A 22,395-nucleotide genomic window follows, 5' to 3' on the forward strand; every position below is an offset into this window, starting at 1 on the left:
AGATCTGGGCTGGTGCAGGTGCTCTGCCCTGTTCTGCCACCAGCCTCCCAACGCCCCAGCCGCCCACCATGTACAGGGTCTCCGGTGACTCTTCTAAAGCACATGAAGGCTCTGCATTTCTGTTGAAACACGTGGTTGCCACCTCCTGTCATGAGCATCGTCATGTTGAAGTATTTCTAATTTCCTTATGATGTCTTCTTAGAACCATGAACTATTAGAGATGTTATGAGGTGTATGAGGTTGCCTTTTGTTTGTATGTTTTTGTAATGATCAGCAAGAACTTAGTGAGGCCCCGTGTACAAGTCAGTGTCTTCTGGGTTCTGGACACACCCAGCAGAGCCCTCCCTGTGCACTCCATTTTTGCTACACGTGTATTTTTGAAATGTTCTAAAGTTTTTATTATTTTTTCCTCAGATATCAGATCACACAGACACATACACATTTTCATAACCCTTTGTTACAATCACAGGCCCATGAAGCATGTGCCTTATGACTAAACAGGTTTGTTTCACAGCTCGGCAGGACCAGCTTCTCCAGGAAGCCCTCAGAGTTTCTTCAGACCATACACAGGGCTGGATGAGGGTACCACCCACCCCTGCCCCTTATCAGGGAAGGATTCGTGGGGACTGTGCCTCCCTCCACCCAGTCTGTCTCCTTCCTGGGATGGGTGGGTCGGGGGCTGAGCCACCTGGGAGAACCACTCCTGAGTCTTCTCTGCCCGAAAGCTGGGAGAGCAGCAGGGTGTCTGCATGGAGCCCTTCACCCCACCCCTGGCAGGACTCCGTGGGGTTCACCTAGGAGGAGCTGCTGCCTCTGGTCCCCGGGTGACCTGGCCGCCAAGCCACAGGCCTCTCCTGGCTTCTGAGGGCTCGAGCTGAGCCTGGAGCCCGGTAGGGCTTTTGCTGCAGGTCTGAGTGGCCGGCCTCTGTGCCCACGTGCAGGACGATGCAGGGCGCAGCTGCGTCCAGCTGTCACCTGGGCCAGGGCTGCCCCTAGGCCCCCGGAGCACCAGCTTTCACGGACTGGGGCTGACTCGTGGGCTCCAACTCTGCCCGGGACAGAAGCCCGTCCGTGCTCCTCACACGCCCGGCCCCTGCAGCCCCTGCGGGGTCAGGCCATGATGGGCTTCCAGCTCCTGACTTAGTGGCAGGCAGAACCTGTTCCTCATGAAACCTCATGCAGCACCTCCTCAGGTCTGCCCTTTCCCTCATGTGTGGTCAGTCCTGGTGGCCACTGCGCACAAGCTAAAGAGGCACGGGCAGCCCCTGCTTCCACGCGTCCCCTTGGTCAGGCCCGTCAGCGTGCATCGAGGCTTCTGTGAACTGGCTCATTTCCGTAGGACATGTTGGTTATGACACACGGGACATCGGGGCGCCTCAGCCCTCTCAGTTTCCGTGGGTTTGCATTTGTTGAGGTTGTGAGAGGAACACGGTTGGGTCATGTCCCTTCCTGGGGCCCCATCTCCTGGCCAGCCTGCCCTCCCCCGCCTCTACTGTCTGCATGTTGATCTAAATCACACAAATAAACTGCTCTTATTATTTTTGTTTAATGTCTCCCTCAATCTTTATTTTTTTAATTGAAAAGTTTTCATTTCTTTGGTCTTCGCTGCCGCATGCAGGCTCTCCAGCAGCAGTGAGCAGGGCCTGCTCTTCACTGGGTGCACAGCCTCTCTCACGGAGGCGTCTGCTTGCGGAGCCTGGCTCCGGGGCCAATGAGAGCTGCACCACCGAGGCCCGGCCTCCGCAGTTGTGACGCACAGCTTAACTGCCCTGCAGCTCACCTCGTGGACTTCAGGGAACAGTGGGAATCAGGACAACGTTCCCAACTGCTTCCCGGTGCCCAGTGCTTGAGAAAACTGGAGCCGGGAGTGGGGGCAGGCCGGGCGGGCAGGCTGCCTTCCTGTGTCTGGGGAGGAGGCTCAGACACCCGGGGAGACGTGGTGGTCGGGGTGCACCAGGCCAGGGCGGCTGCTGTGCTGGGGCCAGGCTGAGGTTCACGGACAGAAGCAGGAGGCAGCCGGGGCCCAGCTGGGCAGGATGCCGCCTGTGGGTGAGGCCCTGAGTGTTGCTGCCCAGCTAGTTCCTGCGGGTCAGGGGCTGTGCGGAGCGAGGGCTGTGGATGCAGCGCTGGCTGAGCTCACAGTCAGCCCCTGTGCCCTCCCATTTCCCTTCCGGTGTGGCCCCACCTGACACCCCGCCTGGGGGCAGAAGAGACAGCAAACACTGAGCTCACACCCCAGGCCCCCTGCCCTCCTGGCCCTGGGCCTGGTCAGCAGCCCCAGGCACAGAGGGTCCACCCTGGCCCTCCTGGCTCAGGCCCTGGCCCTTCCCACTGGGAGGGCCCCGCCTCTGAGCCCCGCCCATGAGGACAGAGAGGAGTGAGCTGCGGGAAGGTCTGCTGATGCCTGCCCTTCTGGGGCAATCCTGGCGCCCATGCCGCCCTCTGTACCCCCAGCCACCCCTGGACGGAAGGTGCACAGAACCTGGGGAGCACCCACGTGGCACCAGAATGGCTGGGGAAACCCTGCACACGTGTTAGAGGGACGAGCCACACCAGCTGCAAGTCACAGACAAAGCTCACTCTAATGCGACTGTAACTAAGAAAAGCCTTTCTAAATCACACAGAATCCTCCATACTGCCTATAGAAAGTAACAGATTCAACCACATGAAAATCAAGCATTTGCTTGGGGAGGAGTACCCAGATCAAACTTAAAAGAAGATATGAAACTGTGGGAAAATATTTCCAGCTCTAATGTCCTTAATGGGTGAGGAGTTCCTATGGATCAGTTTCTTAGAGGGCAAAAGGATGGGAAATGATACAAACAGTTAGTTCACAATAAAAAGAAAGACTGATAAAATATGCTTGTTCACCTCACTAAGAGATGTGCAGGTTAAAAGCAGAGCAATGTGGCCATGCACCTCTCACCACAAGGGAAGGTCTGCGGGTCAAGGAACCTTGGAGGGTTCTGGCCAGGGGTCCATGGGTACCATGAACACACTGCTGAAGCTCAGAGCACAGAGGAGACAGACGCATCCTCTGAGGAGGGAGGAGTAAGTGCTTGGAGCCCCTGTGCACCTGGGTGCATCGTCACAACAGAGCAGAGGTGCCTGTCACTAAGGAACCCTAATAAATCATGATGGATCCACTGAATGCACGTTACACAGCCTGAACAAAGACACACCCTGGGAGGATATGAGGAAGATTCTGAAGACTGCTAAGTGGAAAGGACATGCAGTCACGCTACGGGAGACATAGTGGACATGCTAGACAACTGTGGTGCACCACCTCCATTCTGGAAGCATAATGGCTGGACTCCAGGAGGGGGGCCCAGGGGCGGTGGGAGAGGACAGACCTCCCAGCTGAGACCACAGGGTGACACGACCCTCCCTCACAGACAAGACACCTTCAAGGTAAAAGGCTCAGAACGATCCTGACCTCTGACCTTGGGTCCCACCATGGGTTGGAATGCCAGTGACCCCACAGCTCCGCCCACTGCTGGCACCCACTCTGCTTCATGTCCGTAGGCAGTTGGAAGCCCCCACGGGTCTCTGATCCTCACTTGACCTCCTTGCTCAAACCCACCTGACCCAACCCTAGTCCATCATTAGAGACAAGGCGCAGCTCCAGCAGCACAGGATCAGAAAGGTGAGCACCGTCGCCGCCTCGTGCTCTGTGGCCACGCTGGGGCAGAGGCCACCAGGGGTGACCTCAGTCCCCTGGGCTCCAGCCGAGCCAACACTGCCCCCAGCACCAACCATGGGCCAGGCGCGTCCAGCCCCCTCAGCAGTCCGTCGGGGAGGGCTGCCACCAGAAGTGTCCATGTCCACGTGGGGAGCCTGAGGTCAGGGTTAGACACCCGGACCAGAGCAGGAGCTGGGGCAGAACGGAGGAGGGGCACTGGTACGGAAGGAAAGGAGGGTCCGGGAGGATGGCGGGAGGAGGAGGTGACTGGGGAGGAGGAGGAAGGTTTAATGTAGAAGGGAGAGGGTGGGAGGAGGAGGAGCAGGAGGAGAGGAGACAGAAGGAGGATGGGGAGCAGACGCAGGATGACCGAGGGGATGCAGCGGAAGGAGACGGGTGGAGGGATGGAAGAGGTGGGTGCAGCAGGATGGGAATGGGGTGGGGGTGGGGGAGGAGCAGGCCCAGGCCAGCCCAGGGCAGCTGCACTGGCTTAGAGTGAGTCCCTGTGAAGGTTGTACCCAAGTGAGCCCCTGGTTTAGCTACCAGTTCCAGGGAACCTGAGGAAGCTGGGTGAAGCATGGGCTGGAAAGGACTGTACTGCTTCAATTCAGAGAGCAACGGCTTATGGCCAGCATCAGCGCATCCCCCGCACGCTAACCAGCAGTGTGAGGGGCAGAGCGGGGGCAGTCAGGGCAGGGGACCGGCAGGTCCTGAGGACAGGAAGAGAGATCGTGTCCAGGACCTGCAGGCCAGAGCTGCCCTGGTCACCGCCCCATGCCTGGTGACACCCTGAACCTGGGACAGTGCCCTTCAGGCTTCTGGCCTCAGTGCTGGCCCTGACCTCTGAGCTGGGCCCCTTGGAGTTGGAATGGCAGTGACCTCACAGCTCTGCCCACTGCCCAGCATCCACTCTGCTTCACATCCATAGTGTTTGGAGGCACCATGGTCTCTGACCTGCTCTGACCCTCACCTGCCCAGTTCCCTCTCTCCTGCCCTGTCCCTGGGTGCATTTCCATTGAGGAGGCAAGTGGTCGGAAAGGTGTGCATCACCTCCTCTCTTGTGGCCAGACTGGGGACAGAGGTTCATGGATGGGTGACTCAATCCTCCCTGGTTTTGGCCAAGGTGGCTTGGACCCGCTGCACTGACCCTGGGCCAGGCACATTCAGCCCCTCTTGGATCCATAGGGGGAGGGCTGCTGCCAGAGGTGCCCGTGTCCTTGAAAGGAGCCCAAGGTCAGAGCTTAGACTCCTGACCCAGAGGAGGCGGGAGAGAGGATGCTGGAGGGAGAGGAGGTGGGTAGGTGGAGCCGGAGGGGGATGGATACGGCAGGAAGAGGGGTGCGGGGTGACATGGGGTGACGGCGGGAAGTAGGAGTGCTGGGGGGAGGAGGGAGGTGGGGAGGACGGAGCCGGGCTGAGGAGGATGGACAGTGGTCTGGATCGGGAAATGGGGAGAAGGCAGGAGAAAGGGTGGGGGTGAGGGGCTGGCAGGGGCAGTGTTGCAGCTGAGAGAGGAGGAAGGATGTAGGGGAAGGGGGTGAAGGGCAAAGGGCGGAGGAGTTGGGAGGTGGAGATGTGACAGAGGGCCCAGGCGAGCAGAGCTTCAGCCGCCCCAGGGCCCCACGCTCTGTCTGAGACCCTCCCGTGTCTCTCCTCCTGCCCCAGGTCAGGGACGCGGGCTGCGCGGGTACATCTGCCCTGGGGGCCGAGGTGGGGACGCAGGGCCTCAGCCCTTGACCCTTGCAGTACCCTGACCCCGGTCCTTTAGATGCGTCTCACACACCCGAGCCGTTTCCCAACGGGCTGGGCCTCCTGTGCGTCTCCAGGCATGAGTGGACCCTCGGTGTGAACGGGGACGATGCGGCCTTTCCCCTGCACTGTGTTCGGAACTGTGGATAAGAGACCCTCAGCCGCACAGGGCCCTGAGGTTGCACGCATCCTTCCCCCCGACCAGTGCCCTCCGGGTCAGCCAACGTGTCCCCTGGGCAGATCCCCAGCGAGAATCTGCTGCAAGGTGAGTCGAATGGAGGTGTGAGCGCCTCGTGCTAGAGCCCCCTGGCCCCCGTCCCCGCTCTGCCTCCTGAGTGGGGCCTTCCTGGGGGGGCTGGTTCCTGTGGAGAGCCCCGGGCTGCCACCTTCAGGGGCTCCTGGGGCTGAGACAGTGGGAATCTGGCTCAGAGAGCTTTCCTTCAATTCTTACAGCGCCAAATGTGGGTGTTAAAGCATCCCATTCCGTGGTTTTAGTGTATTCACGGAGTTATGCAGCCACTGTGTCCACATTTCACCACCTCCTAAAACAGTCCCTAACTCATCAGCAGATTTGCCCCTTGCCCCTCCCCCAGCCCTGGACACCACTAACCCAGCTTCTGTCTCTGTGGATCCCGCAACGCGGGACGTTTCAGATCAGGGGCATCACAGAGTCTGTGGTCTCTTGTGTCTGATTTCCTCCACTGCGCAGCGTGGGCACCCACGGTGGAGCCCGGGTCAGCATTTCCTGTCCACAGTCTGGAGGGGCTGCTATCACTCCCTGGGCTCACGCTGCTGGGAGGAGCCGCTCCGTGTGATCTGGATTCTCACGCGTCCGGTGGCCCTGCTCTCTAGAGCTGGATAGACTCTGGAGAAAAGTCTGTCCATGTCCTCTGTCCATTTTCTGATTGAGCTGCTGCTTTTTATTGTTGAGTTAGGAGTTTTCATATATTTTGTATGCTATATTTATATATATGTATTCTGTATAATAGGCCCCTTATTAGATAGGTGACTCACAAATATCTTTATTCATTGTGTAGGTTGTCTTTTCGTTTTCTTGATGGGTCATTTGAAGCACAGGAGCTTTTCATTTTGATAAAGTCTACTTTACCCATTTTTTTCTGTTGCTCCTGCTTTGTTTTCCCTTAGTTGCACTGTGCAGCATGGGGGATCTTAGTTCCCCGACCAGGGATCGAACCTGTGCCCCCTACAGGGGAAGCGTGCCGTCCTAACCGCAGGGCCACAGGGAAGCACCCTGTCGCTCAGGCATCTGCTTCAGCAAGGCGTGCTCCCAGAGGCCTCAGGAGTCCCTGCCTGGCACACGTCTGACCTCTCCTTTCCTCACACTCAGGGCCAGGTGCGTGGTGCGCTCTGCTGCGGCTCGGCTCTTCTCCCGGGCCTCCTGGCTCCCTTCCTGTTCCTGCTCATCTCACTGTGACAGGATCTCCCAGGCGGCTGGGAGGGGAGTCAGGAAGTGGAAGTGTTAGGAGTGTGCATGGAAGCCGTGATGCGCCAACCTGGGTGCCACCTACCCAGGCGGAGTGGTCTTCTCCCCTGCTGATCAGACAGACCAGAGCACTTACAACAGGGAGCCAGCTTCGCTCATTTGTTCTCCGAGGCTCTTTGGTACCCTGGGGTGTTTGGGTTTTCTGTCTTGCAGCATTGGACATGGAGAAGCTGGAGACCCTGAAGGCCCTGGAATGAGCAGAAATAACAGCCAAATATGAGCAAGTGAGGCCTGGCAGGGGTCAGAGCCCAGGACAGGCAGGTGAGGCCTGGTGGGGATCTTAGGCAGGTGAATCAGGTGATGCTTGAGTGTGTCTCTTCAGAGTCAGGGACCCAGTCAGAGCAGGTGCACCCCTGGGCAGAAATCACAGCAGCCCAGGTGAGAATCACAGCCCCCAGGAGCAGGGACGTTCCAGCAGGGATCAGAGCCAAGGAGCAGGGGCGTCCAAGCGGGGACCAGAGCCAAGGAGCAGGGGCGGCCCGGTGGGGACCGGAGTCATCAGTGTGGGTGCAGCCGGGCGGGGACTGACCTCCCACCTGCACAGCCCCCAGGAGCAGGGACGTCCCTGGTGGGATCAGAGCCGAGGAGCAGCAGGGGCCCAGGCGGGGCCATCAGCAGCAGGAGCAGCTATGCTCCAGGAAGGGCTCACAGCCAGACTGAACAGGCGGAGTCCGTGTGGACATTCTCATCAGGAGGCGCGGGGATGGCCCAGGTGGGGGCACCAGCACGTGGGATCAGGCGGCCCAGGCAGGATCCTAGCCGGGTATGCAGGCAGGTCCGTGCTGGGCCCCTGGGACGCAGGGCAGGGGAGGCCTCCTGCCCCACGATGTCTTCACCCCGTCCCCTCTGGGTTTCAGGGCCAGTCAGGGGCTCCAGTGGAACCTGGGGAAGATGCTGACCTCTCGCTGCAGGAAGTCACCACACTTAGACTGTGAGTCATCAGGATGCCCCTCCTTCCCATCTGGGGTGCATTTCCAGGTGCTCAAAGACTTCTCTGGAGGAGAGACCCCTTGGTCTGGGGGTGGAAGGGCAGGCCAGGCCCCAGGGCGGGAGGAGGAGGAGGTGTGCGTGTGCAGGGACGGAGCTCCCGAGGTGGGGCTGAGGAGGCTGGGCTCCTGGAGGAGGGTGGCCTGGACCGGGCCTCCACTCTCCTGACAGGGTCCACTGGCTCAGGGCAGAGTGGGCGATGGCACCGGCAGGAGGAGGGGCACTTCCTGGGTGGCTGTGGGGACGCAGCCCAGCCCAAGCCAGCACCCTCCTGGGGTCACTCCTCCTGTCCGGAGCCTCCTGGGCTGAGACCTGGGGGCCCGTGGGGGCAGGGCACTTCCCTGCACTCGGGCAGGCGCAGGTCCTCATCCTCTGTTACTGTTGCCTTCCGGTCAGGAGGAGCTGCCCAGCTTCAGCACTCAGGACCTCAGCATCCACTCGGCAAAGGTGAGGGCCTGTCCGTGCTGCAGCGGCAGGAGGACGGCGAGGTCACAGGCACGGTTGCAGCTGCCTGCCGCCCTGGCCCCAGACCTGTGAGGTGTCCTCGGGCTGTGAAGAGTCTGCACCTTTCCTGGCCCCTTCGAGTTCACCCCCCTCAGGGCCTCCCTAGAAAGCTGGCAGCTGGGCCAACACCACGTCCCATTTTCCAGCAAAAGGCCCTGGAGATCAGGTAAGCCGACGAGTGAGTGAAGATGCTGAGGAATTGGAGTAAATACCAGGGCCGCTATGGAGCATCCTAACCTGAAGGGCACTGGCCTGGGCACCTCACACCGCCCTGGGAGAATCCGACAGCAGGACCACAGCCAGCCCAGCCTGGGGCCCCGCAGGGCCAGGACGGCAGGGCCGTCTCAGCTGAGGGAGAGCCTCTGCCTCCGTCTCCTCCCGGTCATCCCCCACGCGTGCTGGTCTCAGGGCGGGCTTCTCTCCCGAACACGCTGACGGGTCTGCAGAGGAACCTCCACTGGTGCTAGGGCAGGTGTGGTCTCTGATGCTGGACCTGGAGCCGGTGAAGGCAGAGAACAGAGGGCAGGACCAGCCCTCTCCCCCATGTGGGGCAACGCCCACAGGCCAGGCCGCCTCCGGGACCCTTCACCCACCCCCAGCACTCTCCTGGCACCTCCCAGGCTCACGGCCCCAGCCTGCCTGCCAGGAGGGCCCCATACACCCCTGCCCCACTGCCCATTCTGCTTGGCCTAGTACAGACACTTGGTCCAGAGATGGACAGGTGCCACCTGGAATCAAACTAAGCCCTCCTGACAGCAGTGGGTGGGGGGCAGGCATGGACAGAGTCACACAGCAAGGGACAGAAACCAGGGGAAAAGAGCAAGGGGTCACCCAGAGAAACATGAAAGAGAAGGCACAGCCAAACCAGATGAACGACAGGCCTGTGTTATTGGAAAAGCTGAATTGGGACAAGAAACGGCTCTTTTCCTATTCCCCAGTGAGATGCCTTCAATTCCGTTCAGTCGTTCAGTCGTGTCCAACTCTTTGCGACCCTGTGGACTGCAGCACACCAGGCTTCCCTGTCCTTCACTATCTCCCAGAGTTTACTCAAACTGATGTCCATTGAGTCGGTGATGCCATCCAACCATCTCAAGCTCTGTCATCCCCTTCTCCTCTGCCTTCAGTCTTTCCCAGCATCAGGGTCTTTTCCAATGAGTCAGTTCTTCACATCAAGTGGTCAAAGTATTGGAGCTTCAGCTTCAGTATCAGTCCTTCCAATGAATATTCAGGACTGATTTCCTTTAAGATTGACTGGTTTGATCTCCTTGCTGTCCAAGGGACTCTCAAGAGTCTTCTCCAACACCACAGTTCAAAAGCATCAATTCTTCGGCACTCAACTTTCTTTATAGTCCAACTCTCGCATCCATACATGACTACTGGAAAAAACATAGTTTTGACTAGATGAATGTGTGTTGGCAAAGTAAAGTCTCTGCTTTTTAATATGCTGTCTAGGCTGGTCATACCTTTTCTTCCAAGGAGCAAGCATCTTTTAACTTCATGGCTGCAGTCACCATCTGCAGTGATTTTGGAGCCCACGAAAATCAAGTCTGTCAGTTTTCATTGGTTCCCCATCTATTTGCCAAGAAGTGATGGGACAGGACACCATGATCTTAGTTTTTTGAGTGTTGAGTTTTAAGCCAGCTTTTCCACTTTCCTCTTTCACTTTCATCAAGAGGCTCTTTAGTTCTTCGCTTTCTGCCATAAGGGTGGTATCATCTGCATATATGAGGTTATTTATTTCTCCCAGTCATCTTGATTCCAGCTTGTAGTTCATCCAGTCCAGCATTTTGCATGATGTATTCTGCATATAAGTTAAATAAGCAAGGTGACTATATACAGTCTTGACATACTCCTTTCCCAATTTGGAACCAATCCATTGCTCCATGTCTGTTTCTAACTCTTGCTTCTTGACCCGCATAGAGATTTCTCAGGAGGCAAGTAAGATGGTCAGGTATTACCATCTCTTTAAGAATTTTCCACAGTTTGTTCTGATCCACACAGTCAAAGGCTTTAGCATAGTCAATGAAGCAGAAGTAGATATTTTTCTGAAATTCTCTTGCTTTTTCTATGATCCTATGGATGTTGACAATTTGATCTCTGGTTCCTCTGCCTTTTCTAAATCCAGCTTGAACATTTGGAAGTTCTCAGTTCATGTACTGTTGAAGCCTAGTTTGGAGAATTTTGAGCATTAGTTTGCTAGTGTGTGACATGAGTCCAATTGTGTGGTAGTTTGAACATTCTTTGGCATTGCCCTTCTTTGGGATTGGAATGAAAACTGACTTTTTCCAGTCCTGTGGCCACTGCTGAGTTTTTCAAATTTCCTGGCATAGTGAGTGCAGTACTTTAACAACATCATCTTTTAGAATTTGAAATAGCTCAACTGGAATTCCATCACCTCCACTAGCTTTGCTCATAGTGATACTTCCTAAGGCCCCCTTGACTTTGCACCCCAGGATATCTGGCTCTAGGTGAGAGATCACACCATCATGGTTATCTGGGTCCTTAAGATCTTTGTATAGTTCTTCTGTGTATTCTTGCCACCTCTTCTTAATACCTTCTGCTTCTGTTAGGTCCATACCATTTCTGTTCTTTATTGTGCCCATCTTTGCATGAAATGTTTCCTTGGTATCTCTAGTTTTCTTGAAGAGATCTCTAGTCTTTCCCATTCTATTGCAAAATTCAGACTTAAATTGAAGAAAGTAGGGGAAACCACTAGACCATTCAGGTATGACCTAAATCAAATCCCTTACAATTATACAGTGGAAGTGACAAATAGACTCAAGGGATTGGATCTGATAGAGTGCCGGAAGAACTATGGACAGCTCTGAACTATGAACGGTTCTGAACTCCTGTTCATAACATTGTATAGGAGGCCATGATCAAAACCATCTCCAAGAAGAAGAAATGCAAAAAGGCAAAATGGTTGTCTAAGGAGGCCTTACAAATAGCTGAGGAAAGAAGAGAAGCAAAAGGCAAAGGAGAAAGGAGAGATATATCCATCTGAATGCAAAGTTCCAAAGATTAACACAGAAAGATAAGAAAGACTTCCTAAGTGAGGTCCCTACATGTGGTCCATTCCCACTGCTCAACCCTTCTTTCCACAAGGGTACCCCAAGTCATATGGCCCGGGGGAGGGTGCCCTGTGCACCCAGACAGAGTGGGACCGGCGGGGGAACTGCAGCCGGAGGAGGGAACCTAGGAGGCTAATAAGGTGGCGAACACCCACTGGTCACTGTGAGACCACAGCCAGCATCACACTCAGTCCTGAAAGGGTCCCGAAAACCAGGCAGGTATATGCAGAAATCAGGATAATATGCGGTGGTCAAGAGTTTTTTTACTATATGAACAACAAAAAGCTCTGAAACGGGAAACATGCACGTCTGTTAGGCCTATGGGGAGCCCCAAAGTTAAATTTTTGCATCCTAACCAGGGTCTGACAGGGCGGTTTCAGGACCGTGGGGCTCTGCACTCCTCCTGGGCTGTTTTAGGTCAGAGTGATGGGAGACTGAGCCCTCAGCAGCCGTCCAGTCCTCGCGCACCCCAAGCCAGGCGAGTGCCGAAGGACGCGAGGAGCGGGAGACGACCAGAGGGGAAGAAAGCGAGCCTCCGCCGAGGCCCACCCGCCTGGCCCGGCCCCGTCCCCATCCCGCCCTCCCCCTCCCCACCCCGGCCCTCCTGTCCCTGTCCCCGCCCTCCGTCCCCTACTGACCAGTGTGGCCAGCTGAGGGGTCAGAGAACAGAGAGGCAGCCCCCCAGGTGAGGTCATCCTAGGAGGCCCCCTGCAGGGGACGGAGAAGGGGTCCAACTGGCCTGGAAGGCGCCTCCCTAACTGGCAGGGGTCTGCGCTTTGGACGCGGGCATCCCTTGTGACCTGCATTGGCTTCAGAAAGAAGCCAGAGGAGGTTTCTGCAGAAACAGCTCTTGTTCCGCTGGCACGAAGCGTCGGGCAGTGGGTCGGGGTTAAGCCTGATGCTGGCCGCGCCCACAGAGAAGGAAGGCGCCGGCCGGACTCCACTCCCCAGATACAAAGCAGATGACGGACCGTGAACAGCACTTTCTAAAACCGCATCGTGTTCCGGGCGCGCTACAGCATCAAGTGGGTCCCTGGGGCTGGGCGGCAGGGTGCCTCTCCGGCCTGGCTGTGCGGGGAGAGCGTCGAGGGGGCGAGAGTGGGCACGTGAGGGGCCGCGGCAGGGTGGGCGGGGGAGAACGGGGCCAGGTGGGATGGCTCAGCAGGCCCCAGAGGGCCGAGCGGGAGGGACAGGCGCCAGGCATCAGAGACCAGGCTGGACCTGAGCCCAGATGGACTGAATGCCAGTGGGAGGGGTCAAAATGATGCCCATCCTGATGTACATTTCTGCTTTTTTACACAATTTTCATCATTTATTATTTTTAAAGTGTGTATGCATGTGCATGCTAAGTCGCTTCAGTCATGTCTCTTTGTGACCCTAAGGACTGTAGCCCACCAGGGTCCTCTGTCCATGGGATTCTCCAGGCAAGAATCCTGGAGTGGGTTGCCATGCCCTCCTCAAGGAGATCTTCCCAACCCAGGGATCAAACTCACGTCTCTTACATTTCCTGCATTGGTAGGCAGGTTCTTTACTACTAGTGCCTTCCCTGATGGCTCAGTAAAGAATCCGCCTGTAATGTGGGAGACCGAGGTTTGAGGGTCCCTGAGGCCGAGGCAGCACTGCAAGCAGCAAGGTGGGTGTGGAGTGGTCGCCCCGACTCCTCTCACCACGAGGTGCTCTACGGAGGGGGTTCCTCAGACCCTGAAGCCAGGCGGCCCCACGATTGCCTTCGCCTGGAGAGAGTGGCTGCAAGACTGCTGACCTCCAACACCAGGCCCAGGGAAGTCAGCCACGACCAGCCCAGGCAGCATCCAGCCCCGCGGGGCCACCAGACTGCAGGCCTCATGGGGACAGGAGCCAGGGGTGAGGCCGAGCCTGGTGGGCCCCGCTGTCCCCGCCACCCCTGCCAGCCCGCAGGCCTGGCCACAGAACGAGGTCTCCTGGAGTGGGCCAGCTGGTAAGTATCCTAGACCTAGGGCCCAGCCCCTGCTGTCTGAGCACACACCCTGCTGAGACATGGGGGGCATGGCCGTGTGCCAACTGCTGGCTACATCTTAAACCTCTGGCTTCTTTGTGATGAAGATCAGCATGAAACAAGCTCCCTGTGTTCCTTCCCCAGGGGCCTCACGTGTAGCATTAGAAACCAGAATGTCAGGACAGGGCGAGGCCATGGGCATTAGGGGAGAGGCCGGTCAGGTGAGAGAGAAGACGCCTATGAGAGACAGAACTGTATCTACACGTAAAATTTAATTCTGCACCAGACTGTTAAAATGAAACAGAAAGCTCCAGGGAGGGAGAAAATATTCACCAATCATAAATCTAATAAAGGACTCGTGCAGAGTAAGAACCAACGCGCATGGGGACAGCATCCAGCACGGGCAGGGGGCGGACACGCAGTCACAGTGGAGATGGCCGGGCAGCTTCTCACCAAGTGCACTCGCCCTCACCACGTGATCAGCATCACGCTCCCTGGTACTCACCCAGATGAGCTGAAACCTCACCTCCACATAAAACCTGCAACATTCACTGCTCTATCTGTGATCATTAACAACTGGAAGCAACCGAGATGCTCCTCCACAAGGGGATGGATACACCAAGAGGTTCCATCAAGTGGAGCAGGATGTTGACTCACACAACAGGACCTGTGCATCTAAAAAGGAATCTAGCCCCACCTGTGAATCGACTCATAGGACCTTCTGGAAAAGGCATAGCTCCAGGAGGACAAATGTCAGCGGCTGCTGGGGCTCATGGGTGGGGAGCTTAGGTCAGAGTGTGGATGTGTCCACCCCTCAGAGTGCAAAAACCCAAGGGGCTGCCTTCCCAGAGACTGAACTGTAATGTGTACAAGCTGAAACAATAAAACCTTGTCAAACTGTACACCTGGGATATTTGTATGTCATTGCATGTGGACTTTACCCCTGAAAAACGTTTAACACGGAAGTGCGACTTCACTGTTTTGGCTTATTTCTTAAACACACCTATTTTGTCACGAGGGTTTGTCAGACAGTATGAAATGAAGATCAGCGGGAAACACGCACTCCATGTCCCTTCCCCAGACAGCAAGCCCTGGTCCGCACACTGGAGGCCTGCTCCATGCATGACCCGGGAGTACCCCTGCCCCCTGGCCCTGCCCAGCCCAGGGGCATCTCCAAGCTGGTCAGGACTCAGGTGCACATGGTCACAGAGGTGGTGCAGGGGCTCCCCGATCTCAGATTGAGGCAGAAACACTAGGTGCAGACTCCGCCTTTCAGGACAGAAAGGTACCCAACTCCTGGATGGAACAACCCCATGCTTGGCAGGGCTGCTAGGGGAAACGTTCCATTACAAGTGAGCTCAGGGCCAAATAAGCATCACTGTTGTGAAACATGACTTTTGATCCTGAAAATACCGCATCATTCACCAGAAGCTCAGCAGGAACGAAGGTTCCCAGGAACCCAGACGCGGGTAGGGCCCCCAAGGAGGCAGCTCTCCCTCTGCCTGGCTCTTTCCAGAACACTCCCTCAAGGAACACCAGCTGAGTGGACCCCAGGGACTGCCCACCGTGGGGTCTTGGGCCAGCCCCTGGCCATGTGCCCTCCCAGGTGAAGCCCCCAGCCTGCCCTCACAGCAGGAGATTCCCATTGCCCCACTCACCTCATCTCAGAGGGGACCCAGGACAGGGCCCAGGGACCCAGGCAGCGGGCTGGCCCCTGCACCAGTCCAGAGGGCGCCTCAGGTGGCCCCTCAGGTGGCCCCTCCAGGGTGAGCTCCGCTGGCCGGGAGCCTGTCCAGGAGCCAGGGAGGCCTCTGGGTGGTCCTCTCCGTGTGTCTGGCTCTTCCAAGAGCCTGGCGTGAACCAGGTTGTGGCCATCCTGCTGATGCTCTTGGGCCAGGAGAACAGCTTCTGGTGCTGGTCCAGCTTGTGACTGACGAGAAGCAGGCCATGCATGGTAGGTGACTGCCCTGGACTGCTGGGTGCGCCCCAGAGGCCAGGGGCCTCCCCGGAGAGCTCCCCCAGCAGCAGGGCTGGTGGGACCCAGCCAAGCCCATCTTCCTATCAGTGAAGGGCACTGGCCCCTACGCTGCGCTCTGGGTCCCCAGCCTGGCCTCACCCAGACAGCTCCCCCATCCCTGCCTCACGCCTGCCAGGTGCCCAGTGCCCTCCGAGGCCATAGCCAGATGGAGCCCAGGTGGCCCCGGTGCCTAGCCTGACTCCCAAGCCCAGCAGACGACCAAGCACACACCCATCAGCCACCCCGTGGGGCACACTCCCCACCCCTTGGTTCCGGAACCCCTGCTGTGGTCGCTGTGGGGGGGACCCCAGTCCACCCTCAGCCCAGGATGGCAGCAGAGTTGGGCCAACGGGTGTTGCCCCAGCCCCGGCCCCACAGGAAGGGTGTCTTCCTTGGGAAGAGCATGTCCAGGCAGGACTGAGAGGCCCCGAGGGCCGGGGTCAGGGCGGCACTTGACCCTCGATGGGGGCAGCCCTTACCTGTGGGGTCTGGGGGCTTCTCAGGCTTCTTCATACAGGGTTCCCAAAACTGCCACGATCCCAGGCCCGCCACCAGCTCGCTCTCGGCAGGGCCCCCCCCATGCCGAAGCAGCGCGCAGATGCATCCCCCAGAGGTCATCCCCCCACCACCCTGGCCGCCGGGCCTACTGTGGCTTCATTCTTCCCATGGTGCAGGGAGCTGGGGCAGACCCGCAGCAGCACATCCCCCCAGCCTTGGGGGCCCTGGGCCCCGAGGCAGACCTGACCCCCACGCTGCCCATCACGAGGAGCAGCAGTCCACAGGGACCCACACCACCGAGCGGTTCCTACGGGGCTTCATCGACTGGGCGAGGCTGTCAGGAAGTGGTTCCGCCAGGGCTCCTGCCCCCTCGGGAAGCCCAGAGAGGGGGCCCCTCCCCCACCAAGGGGTGTCCAAGGGCAGTCCAGAGCCCCCCTGCAGGCGTGGGGCTCCCATCAGGAAGGCTGGGTCAGCTGGGAGCAGGCGAGCCAGTGTGCTGCCCTGCTGGGGGGGATGATCTGCAGAACTGTCCCGCAGTCCTGAGTGCTGGCCACTCACTCGGGAGCCCAAGTCCAGGAGCCAAGACCACCAGGACAAGCCCCCAGGATGAGGAGCTGCAGGAGCTGGTCTGCTGCAGCCCGGGGGGACTGCAGGGGCCAGAGGTCACTGGGGGGTTCATACCCTGTGCTGTAACCCCCACCGTGCTCTGCTCAAGCTGACCCTGCTGGGCCTGCTGTCCGCATAGACCCCCTTGTCGTCACTATGAAGCCTGGAGACACCTACATCCTGGAGAGCAAGCACGTGCTCACGGCCACAGGTCCTCAGGTACACAAAGCCAGTGGCCCGTGTGCAGTGAGCAGGCCCTGGAGAGCCACCCAGCCCACCGACCCGGAGCGCGCCCTCCGACCCCGCCCCGCCCTGGGCACGGCTGGACCCCCAGGAGTGGCGCACAGCAGAACACGCCGCTGCCCACAGGTGGTGCTCCAGGGTGGGGGGCCGGGCCTTCCGGGGGGGCTCCTGCTGGCCTGACGGCACCCTCCCCCCCAGAACCCCTCCGGAAGCCGCCCCTGGAAGACCTGCAGGAGTTCCTGCAGGACATGCTGTCCCCAGGCCGGGCCCTGCAAGCCTCTCAATGGCTGAGCTGCACAGGATGAAAGGTGACCTCCCCCCGCCCAAGCATGCTCAGCAGAGGTCCCGAGTCACCCCGGGGGCGGTGATGGGTGGGGGTCCCGGGGCTTCCTCCTCACCCCATCAGTCTGCTCCTCTGCTCTAAGACTCAGCCAACCTGGCCAGGGCTGGGCAGCGTCAGCCCCTGCAGAAGCCAGAGGCCAGCGGGCTGGAGGGCGGTTCCTGGTGTCAGGCCAGGGCAGCCATGCAGGCCTCACAGGCCCACCCTGTACAGGTCACCCGGCCTGGTGGGGAAGCCGACCCGGTCTGTCCATTTCCAGTGAGCGGCTGGATCTGGCCCCCAGGCCCCCCCCACCCCTCCCAGTATCAAGACACTCCCCGGAGAAGACAGGCTGGCCCTCCCTGGCCCACCTGCCCAGCACAAGCAGCCTTGACCCTGCCCCGCCAGGCCCAAAGACCGAGCAGCGGCAGCATGAAGGGGGCCACAGCCACAGGCCTCCCTCTGGCCCCGGGGGCTCCGTGTCTGGCCTGTCTGTCCCCAGCCCAGGGCCACCCTCAGCACAGCAGCCCCAGTGATGTAATTTCTGCCCCCCAGACCTCCCGGTGAACCAAGAGGCCACAGGCAAATGGCCGCCTGCTTTGAGGCAGAATGTGGGTCCCTTCCCCTTCAGCTCCTGCCTGGGCCACCCCCAGCCACCAGCTCTGTCCAGCCTGCTGGAGACACAGCGCTGGGCTCAGAATGCCCCCTGCCCTGTGGCGCCTGCAGCCAGCGCCCCTCGCAGGGCCGGGACACCACAGCAGAGCCAGGCAGTGCCCTGAGAGCCGCCCCAGGGGCCCACTCCCCCCGGACCTCCATGGACAGTCTCTGGTCTCAGACCCCCTCCCCCTGTGCTGATTAAAGGTAGACAAACTCCCGTGTGTCAGGTGGCTGGTTCTGGCTACACCGAGAGCTCCGCCAGACGCGCCAGGGGCCTCCAGAGGCGGGGCAGCCACCGCCCAGACGAAGCTGTGGTTCCCGCCTGCCTCCTGGGAGGCCACACGCGCAGCGGCCGCCTGGCCTCAGGCAAACGCCAGGTCAAGACCATGAAATAATTTACTGCGACTGGGCCTGCGCCCACTGGGCCAGGACAGGGCTGAGGAGAGCGAGGCTGGGGGCCAGTGCATCAGTTCATCAGAGTCTGTGTGAAGCGTCCCGGGAGGCCCGTGGGCACTCTGTCCGCCAACCTGCAGGGCCGGGCTCCGGCGGCATCTCCCTCCGTCCCCGCCGCGCCGCCTCCTGCATGGCACCCAGCGCTCCGCGCCCGCGCCACCGTCAGGACAGCAGGCACCTGCAGCTCAGGCAGCCGGGGCCGCCCTCGTCCGGCGGGCTCAGCTTACGCGCTTTGTGCTGCCGGATCTCGCGCACCAGGGTGTAGAAAGCATCCTCCACGCCCTAGGAAGAGGGCCCAGTTCAAGGCGGGACCACCGCCTCAGCCGGGAGCAGAACCCCAGCCCTTTCCCCACCCCAGACGGGGAGCCGGGCCATGCCTGCCTTGGGCCCTAGGGCCGCCTCGTTGGGAGGCCTGTCCTCAGCCGCTCCCCAACAGCCCACTGAGTCTTTGGGGCCCTTTGGGACCCGCGGGGCGCTCTGGGGGCACAGGGGCTGGGACCCCAGGGTCACCGCTCCGGTCTGGCTCAGGGCAGCTCTCTCCAGGGACCTCCACCTCCCCTGGGAGCTGTTTCAGCCCAGACCCGGGCCCTGGCCTCCCTCGCTGCCCTGCCATCCGGGGAGACTTACAGCGAGAGGGGCGGCTGGGTCACGGGGGTCCCGGAGCTGGAGCCAGAGCCAGAGCGGCTGCCCTGCGTCGAGGGAGAGGGGGCAGTGAGCCCTGTCCCGGGCGGACGGGCGGGGCGGGGCCCTGGCTGGCTGCGGGGCAGGGGCCTGGCTCACCTGGCGGGTCTTGGCGGAGGTCTCAATGTACGGGATGCCATAGCTGCGGGCGAGGTCCTGGGCCTGCCGAGACTCCACGGTGCGCGCGGCCAGGTCGCACTTGTTCCCCACCAGCACCATGGGCACATCGTCCGAGTCCTTCACCCGCTTGATCTGCTCCCTGCAAGGAGGAAGGGCTGAGCCGGCAGGCGGCCCGCGGGCTTGGCTGCACCCAGGGCGCAGAGAGGGCCAGGCCCTGAGGGCCGGCGGGCAGCTCACCGGTACTGGTGGATGTCCTCGAAGGACTTGGCGTGGTTGATGGCAAACACGCAGAGGAAGCCCTCCCCGGTGCGCATGTACTGGTCCCGCATGGCGCTGTACTCCTCCTGGCCCGCCGTGTCCAGGATGTCCAGCAGGCATGTCTCCCCGTCAATGACCACTTGCTTCCGATAGGAGTCCTGGGGACGACACTGTTCAGAGACAACTGGCCCTCCCGGGGAGGGGGGACCTCCCTTGCTCCTCTCTTGCCCCCCACCTCCGGGGACCTGTGATGTGGGGACCCCTCCTCAGAGGAGGTGCGAGTCAAGCCCGCATCAGGAGCCAAGCAGCGGACAAGAGCCAGGCGGGCTCACCTCGATGGTGGGGTCGTACTCATCCACGAAGTGGTTCTGGATGAGCTGGATGGTCAGGGCGCTCTTCCCCACGCCGCCGGCGCCCACCACCACGAGCTTATACTCCGTCATCGCTCCTCAAGCGACCGCGGCACGAGGCGCTGCAGTGACCTCCGGTCCCACCTGCCGAGGGAGCCGCACTCAACATGGCCGGACCATGCAGGGCAGGTGCAGGGAGCTCCCTGGACCAGCCTGCCCAGGTCCGGCCTGCCCTCTGGGCCTACACATCCAGGGGACAGGGGCAGCAGCTAGAGTGGTGGTCCAGTCGCTCACCTGTGGCACCTCCAGCCCAGAGATGGGAGAGAGTCTTGCCTCCAGCTGCACTTAATAATGACCGCATGAGAAAAGCGAGAAGCCGACCCCTTGGAGGCAAGGCTGGCAGCTGGGAGCGTCTCCCAAGCACATACCTGAATTAGAAGCTGCTGGGTAGGCAAAAAGCCTGAACTGGAGGCGCTGTGGGCTGAGGTTACCAGAACCCCCACGAGAACAGGTCTTGCCACAGTGGCGGGCACAGCAGCGTGCCCAGACAGGTTGGTGGCAACCGACAATCCGCTCCAGCCCTCCCCCCAGGGCATGCTGGTGCATTTGACAAGTACTCAGTGAGCACCTACTGAATGCCGGGTGCAGCTCCAGGCCCACGGTGACAGAAAGAACCCCTGCCGTGGCAGGTTTGGGCTACACTCCAAGGGAAAAGTCCGCATAAACCCACAGGTCCCACTGCCAGAACTTTGGAGAATATAAAGCAGGTGTGGAGGTGGCGGGGTGGGGGTGGGGGGGGGGGGGGGGGGGGGGGGGGGGGGCGGGACTCCAGGAAGCAGATCACAGTAAAAGACCCAAAATGGGTGTGGGCTAGAGGGGACAGGTGAGAAAGGGAGAGGGCCTGGGCCCTAGGCCCCCAGCTGGGGGGTCACCGGTTTGTGATGCTTAAACAAGGGGCGCCCTTGCGGGGAACTCGGGCAGTGACTTTCTAAACCCCTGGTTCGCCGGGCGTGTGTGATGGCCGCCGGATGCCCGAGCTCTCCGGAGGGGCCCGTGGGGCTCCAGCGGGTGGAAGACCGCGTCTAGCGCCTCTGCTCGCGGACACCCAAGTCACTTGCGGAGCCCGTAAGGCCGGGCCCGGGACACGGAGCCGGAGGTGCTGGCCGGGGCGAGGCGGAGCGAACCCGCCGCCTCCCGCAGCCCCCGCCGCAGCGCCCCGCCCGTCGCCGCCCGCGGCTCACCTGCGCCCCCGCGCGCCGGGCGCGGACAGCAGGCCCCCCGCCCGGCCCGCCGCTCCCGCCGCACTCACCGCTCACTGGCGCGACTGCCCCCGGGGCCGGGGCCGGGGCGGGGGCGGCGGCAGGGGCCGGGGCCGGGGCTCGGGGCTCGCCCGGCGCATGGGCTCCGTCCGCGGCGGGTGCGGCTCCGGCGGCGGGCGGCGGACACTCGACCCGGCCGCGCGCGCCCCGCCCCACGCCCGTCCGTCAGCCCGGCGCGGCCTGCGATTGGCCGAGCGCGCCGGGCGCCGCCTCGCCCCGCCCCGGTTGGCCGAGAGGCCCGCCCGTCAGAGCCCCGGCCGGGCGGGGCTTCCGGGAGCCGCTCCGAGGGCGGTGCCGGCTCCGGCGGCAGGCGCGGGCCGCGGCCTGCGGGGCTGGCTGCTCGGAGCATGGGGCCCTGGCGGGGTGGCGTCCCCGAGGGAGGCCCGGGCTTTCCCGGGAGCAGGCGGGCCTCGTGGGGAGATAGAGACCTCGTGGCTAGGCGAGTCTGCGGCCGGGTGTGAACTGGGGCGGGGCCCTGCTCCCGGAGCCCCGCGCTGGACCCCGGGCACCTCCGCCGGGCACCGCTGCGCCTACCCCGCCCCCGGCCCTGGTCCGCGCCGCCCCCCGCAGGACCCGGAAAGGAGGCGACAGCCCGAGGGCTGACTCTCAGGAACGCAGGAGCCCGCGTCGTCAGCCCCGCGGATGCCCCGGACCTGAGGCCGCAGAAGGGCGGAGGGGCTGCCCAGACAAGGGTTAGGCTCAGGTGGCTCCGGGAGGGGCGCCTGGCAGCTTCCGCGGGGTCCTGGGAGCGGCTCGGCCTTGCGCCCTAGGCCAGGCGGCGCATGGGCGCCTCGCCTGGGCGGGGACGTCTGAGCCCGCAGAACGGCGAGTCCGGCCCAGTGTTTCCAGCCAGTGCCCAGGGTCTTGCTTTTCGCTTACGTAGCGCGCAGCCCCGCCGCGGGCTCCGCCGAGCATCACCGCCAGCCTCCCAAAACTTGGGCAGCCCCTGCAGACTACCTGCCCACCGAGCTTCCCCGAAGCCCCAGGTCCCAGCCCTGCGGAATCTCAGCTAATAACCCGTACCCAGCAAATCCACCCCCGAAGTAGCTATGGGGGGCTAAACTGAAGTCTACCGCACCCCAAGTGTAAATGTGCACACTGTATCTCCTTTACAGATGCTCAGAAATGCATGTTTTTAACATTGAAAAAATCTTTACAGTAACTCATAAAAACATTCTCCGTATTTACAGGAAAGAACGGTGCGTCTCACGTGAGCCCAGACCTTTGCCCCTCCGGCACTAGGTGGCAACCCCACCCTCCGCGCCTCTCGGCCCCCTCCCGCCCCTGCTCTGCGCAGTTCCCGGGAGCTCATCCCGCTGCTGGCCTCGACCCCGACGGGCCCCTGGGGGCCGCTCCCGCCTCCAGCACGGCGCCAACCCCACGTGTCCGGTTGACGTGCGTA

General features: G+C 60.8%; 2 protein-coding genes across 4 annotated transcripts; one reads left to right on the top strand and one right to left on the bottom strand.

Annotated features, from left to right (window-relative positions):
- Positions 1-18,190: 18,190 nt before the first annotated feature.
- On the bottom strand, positions 18,191-21,120 carry HRAS (HRas proto-oncogene, GTPase). 3 transcript variants are annotated; one of them, XM_043451293.1, is made up of 6 exons: positions 20,984-21,120; positions 19,657-19,818; positions 19,304-19,482; positions 19,046-19,205; positions 18,893-18,954; positions 18,191-18,547 (listed from the first exon to the last, which is right to left on the bottom strand). In XM_043451293.1, exons 2-6 carry the CDS (start codon positions 19,765-19,767, stop codon positions 18,484-18,486), a joined length of 576 nt encoding a protein of 191 aa, XP_043307228.1. In that variant the 5' UTR covers positions 19,768-19,818; positions 20,984-21,120; the 3' UTR covers positions 18,191-18,483. The 3 variants fall into 3 exon arrangements, with proteins under 3 accessions (XP_043307228.1, XP_043307229.1, XP_043307230.1); XM_043451294.1 differs by having other exon boundaries at positions 20,916-21,041; XM_043451295.1 differs by lacking the exon at positions 18,893-18,954 and having other exon boundaries at positions 20,984-21,116.
- Positions 20,703-22,363, top strand: LOC122430755 (translation initiation factor IF-2-like). Its single transcript, XM_043451574.1, has 2 exons — positions 20,703-21,685; positions 22,184-22,363. Exon 1 carries the CDS (start codon positions 20,703-20,705, stop codon positions 21,594-21,596), a length of 894 nt encoding a protein of 297 aa, XP_043307509.1. The 3' UTR covers positions 21,597-21,685; positions 22,184-22,363.
- Positions 22,364-22,395: the final 32 nt, after the last annotated feature.

The sequence above is a fragment of the Cervus canadensis genome, chromosome 29 (genome assembly GCF_019320065.1).
Source record: "Cervus canadensis isolate Bull #8, Minnesota chromosome 29, ASM1932006v1, whole genome shotgun sequence".
Lineage (NCBI taxonomy): Eukaryota > Metazoa > Chordata > Mammalia > Artiodactyla > Cervidae > Cervus > Cervus canadensis.

Excerpts from the sequence above, each read along its gene's own strand:
- HRAS (XM_043451293.1), bottom strand. The coding sequence starts at position 19,767 with ATGACGGAGTATAAGCTCGTGGTGGTGGGCGCCGGCGGCGTGGGGAAG. Across the intron at positions 19,483-19,656 it reads AGTACGACCCCACCATCGAG|GACTCCTATCGGAAGCAAGT; the intron begins GTGAGCCCGCCT and ends TGTCGTCCCCAG. Across the intron at positions 18,955-19,045 it reads CCTCCGCCAAGACCCGCCAG|GGCAGCCGCTCTGGCTCTGG; the intron begins GTGAGCCAGGCC and ends CCCTCGACGCAG.
- LOC122430755 (XM_043451574.1), top strand. The coding sequence starts at position 20,703 with ATGCCCGAGCTCTCCGGAGGGGCCCGTGGGGCTCCAGCGGGTGGAAGA.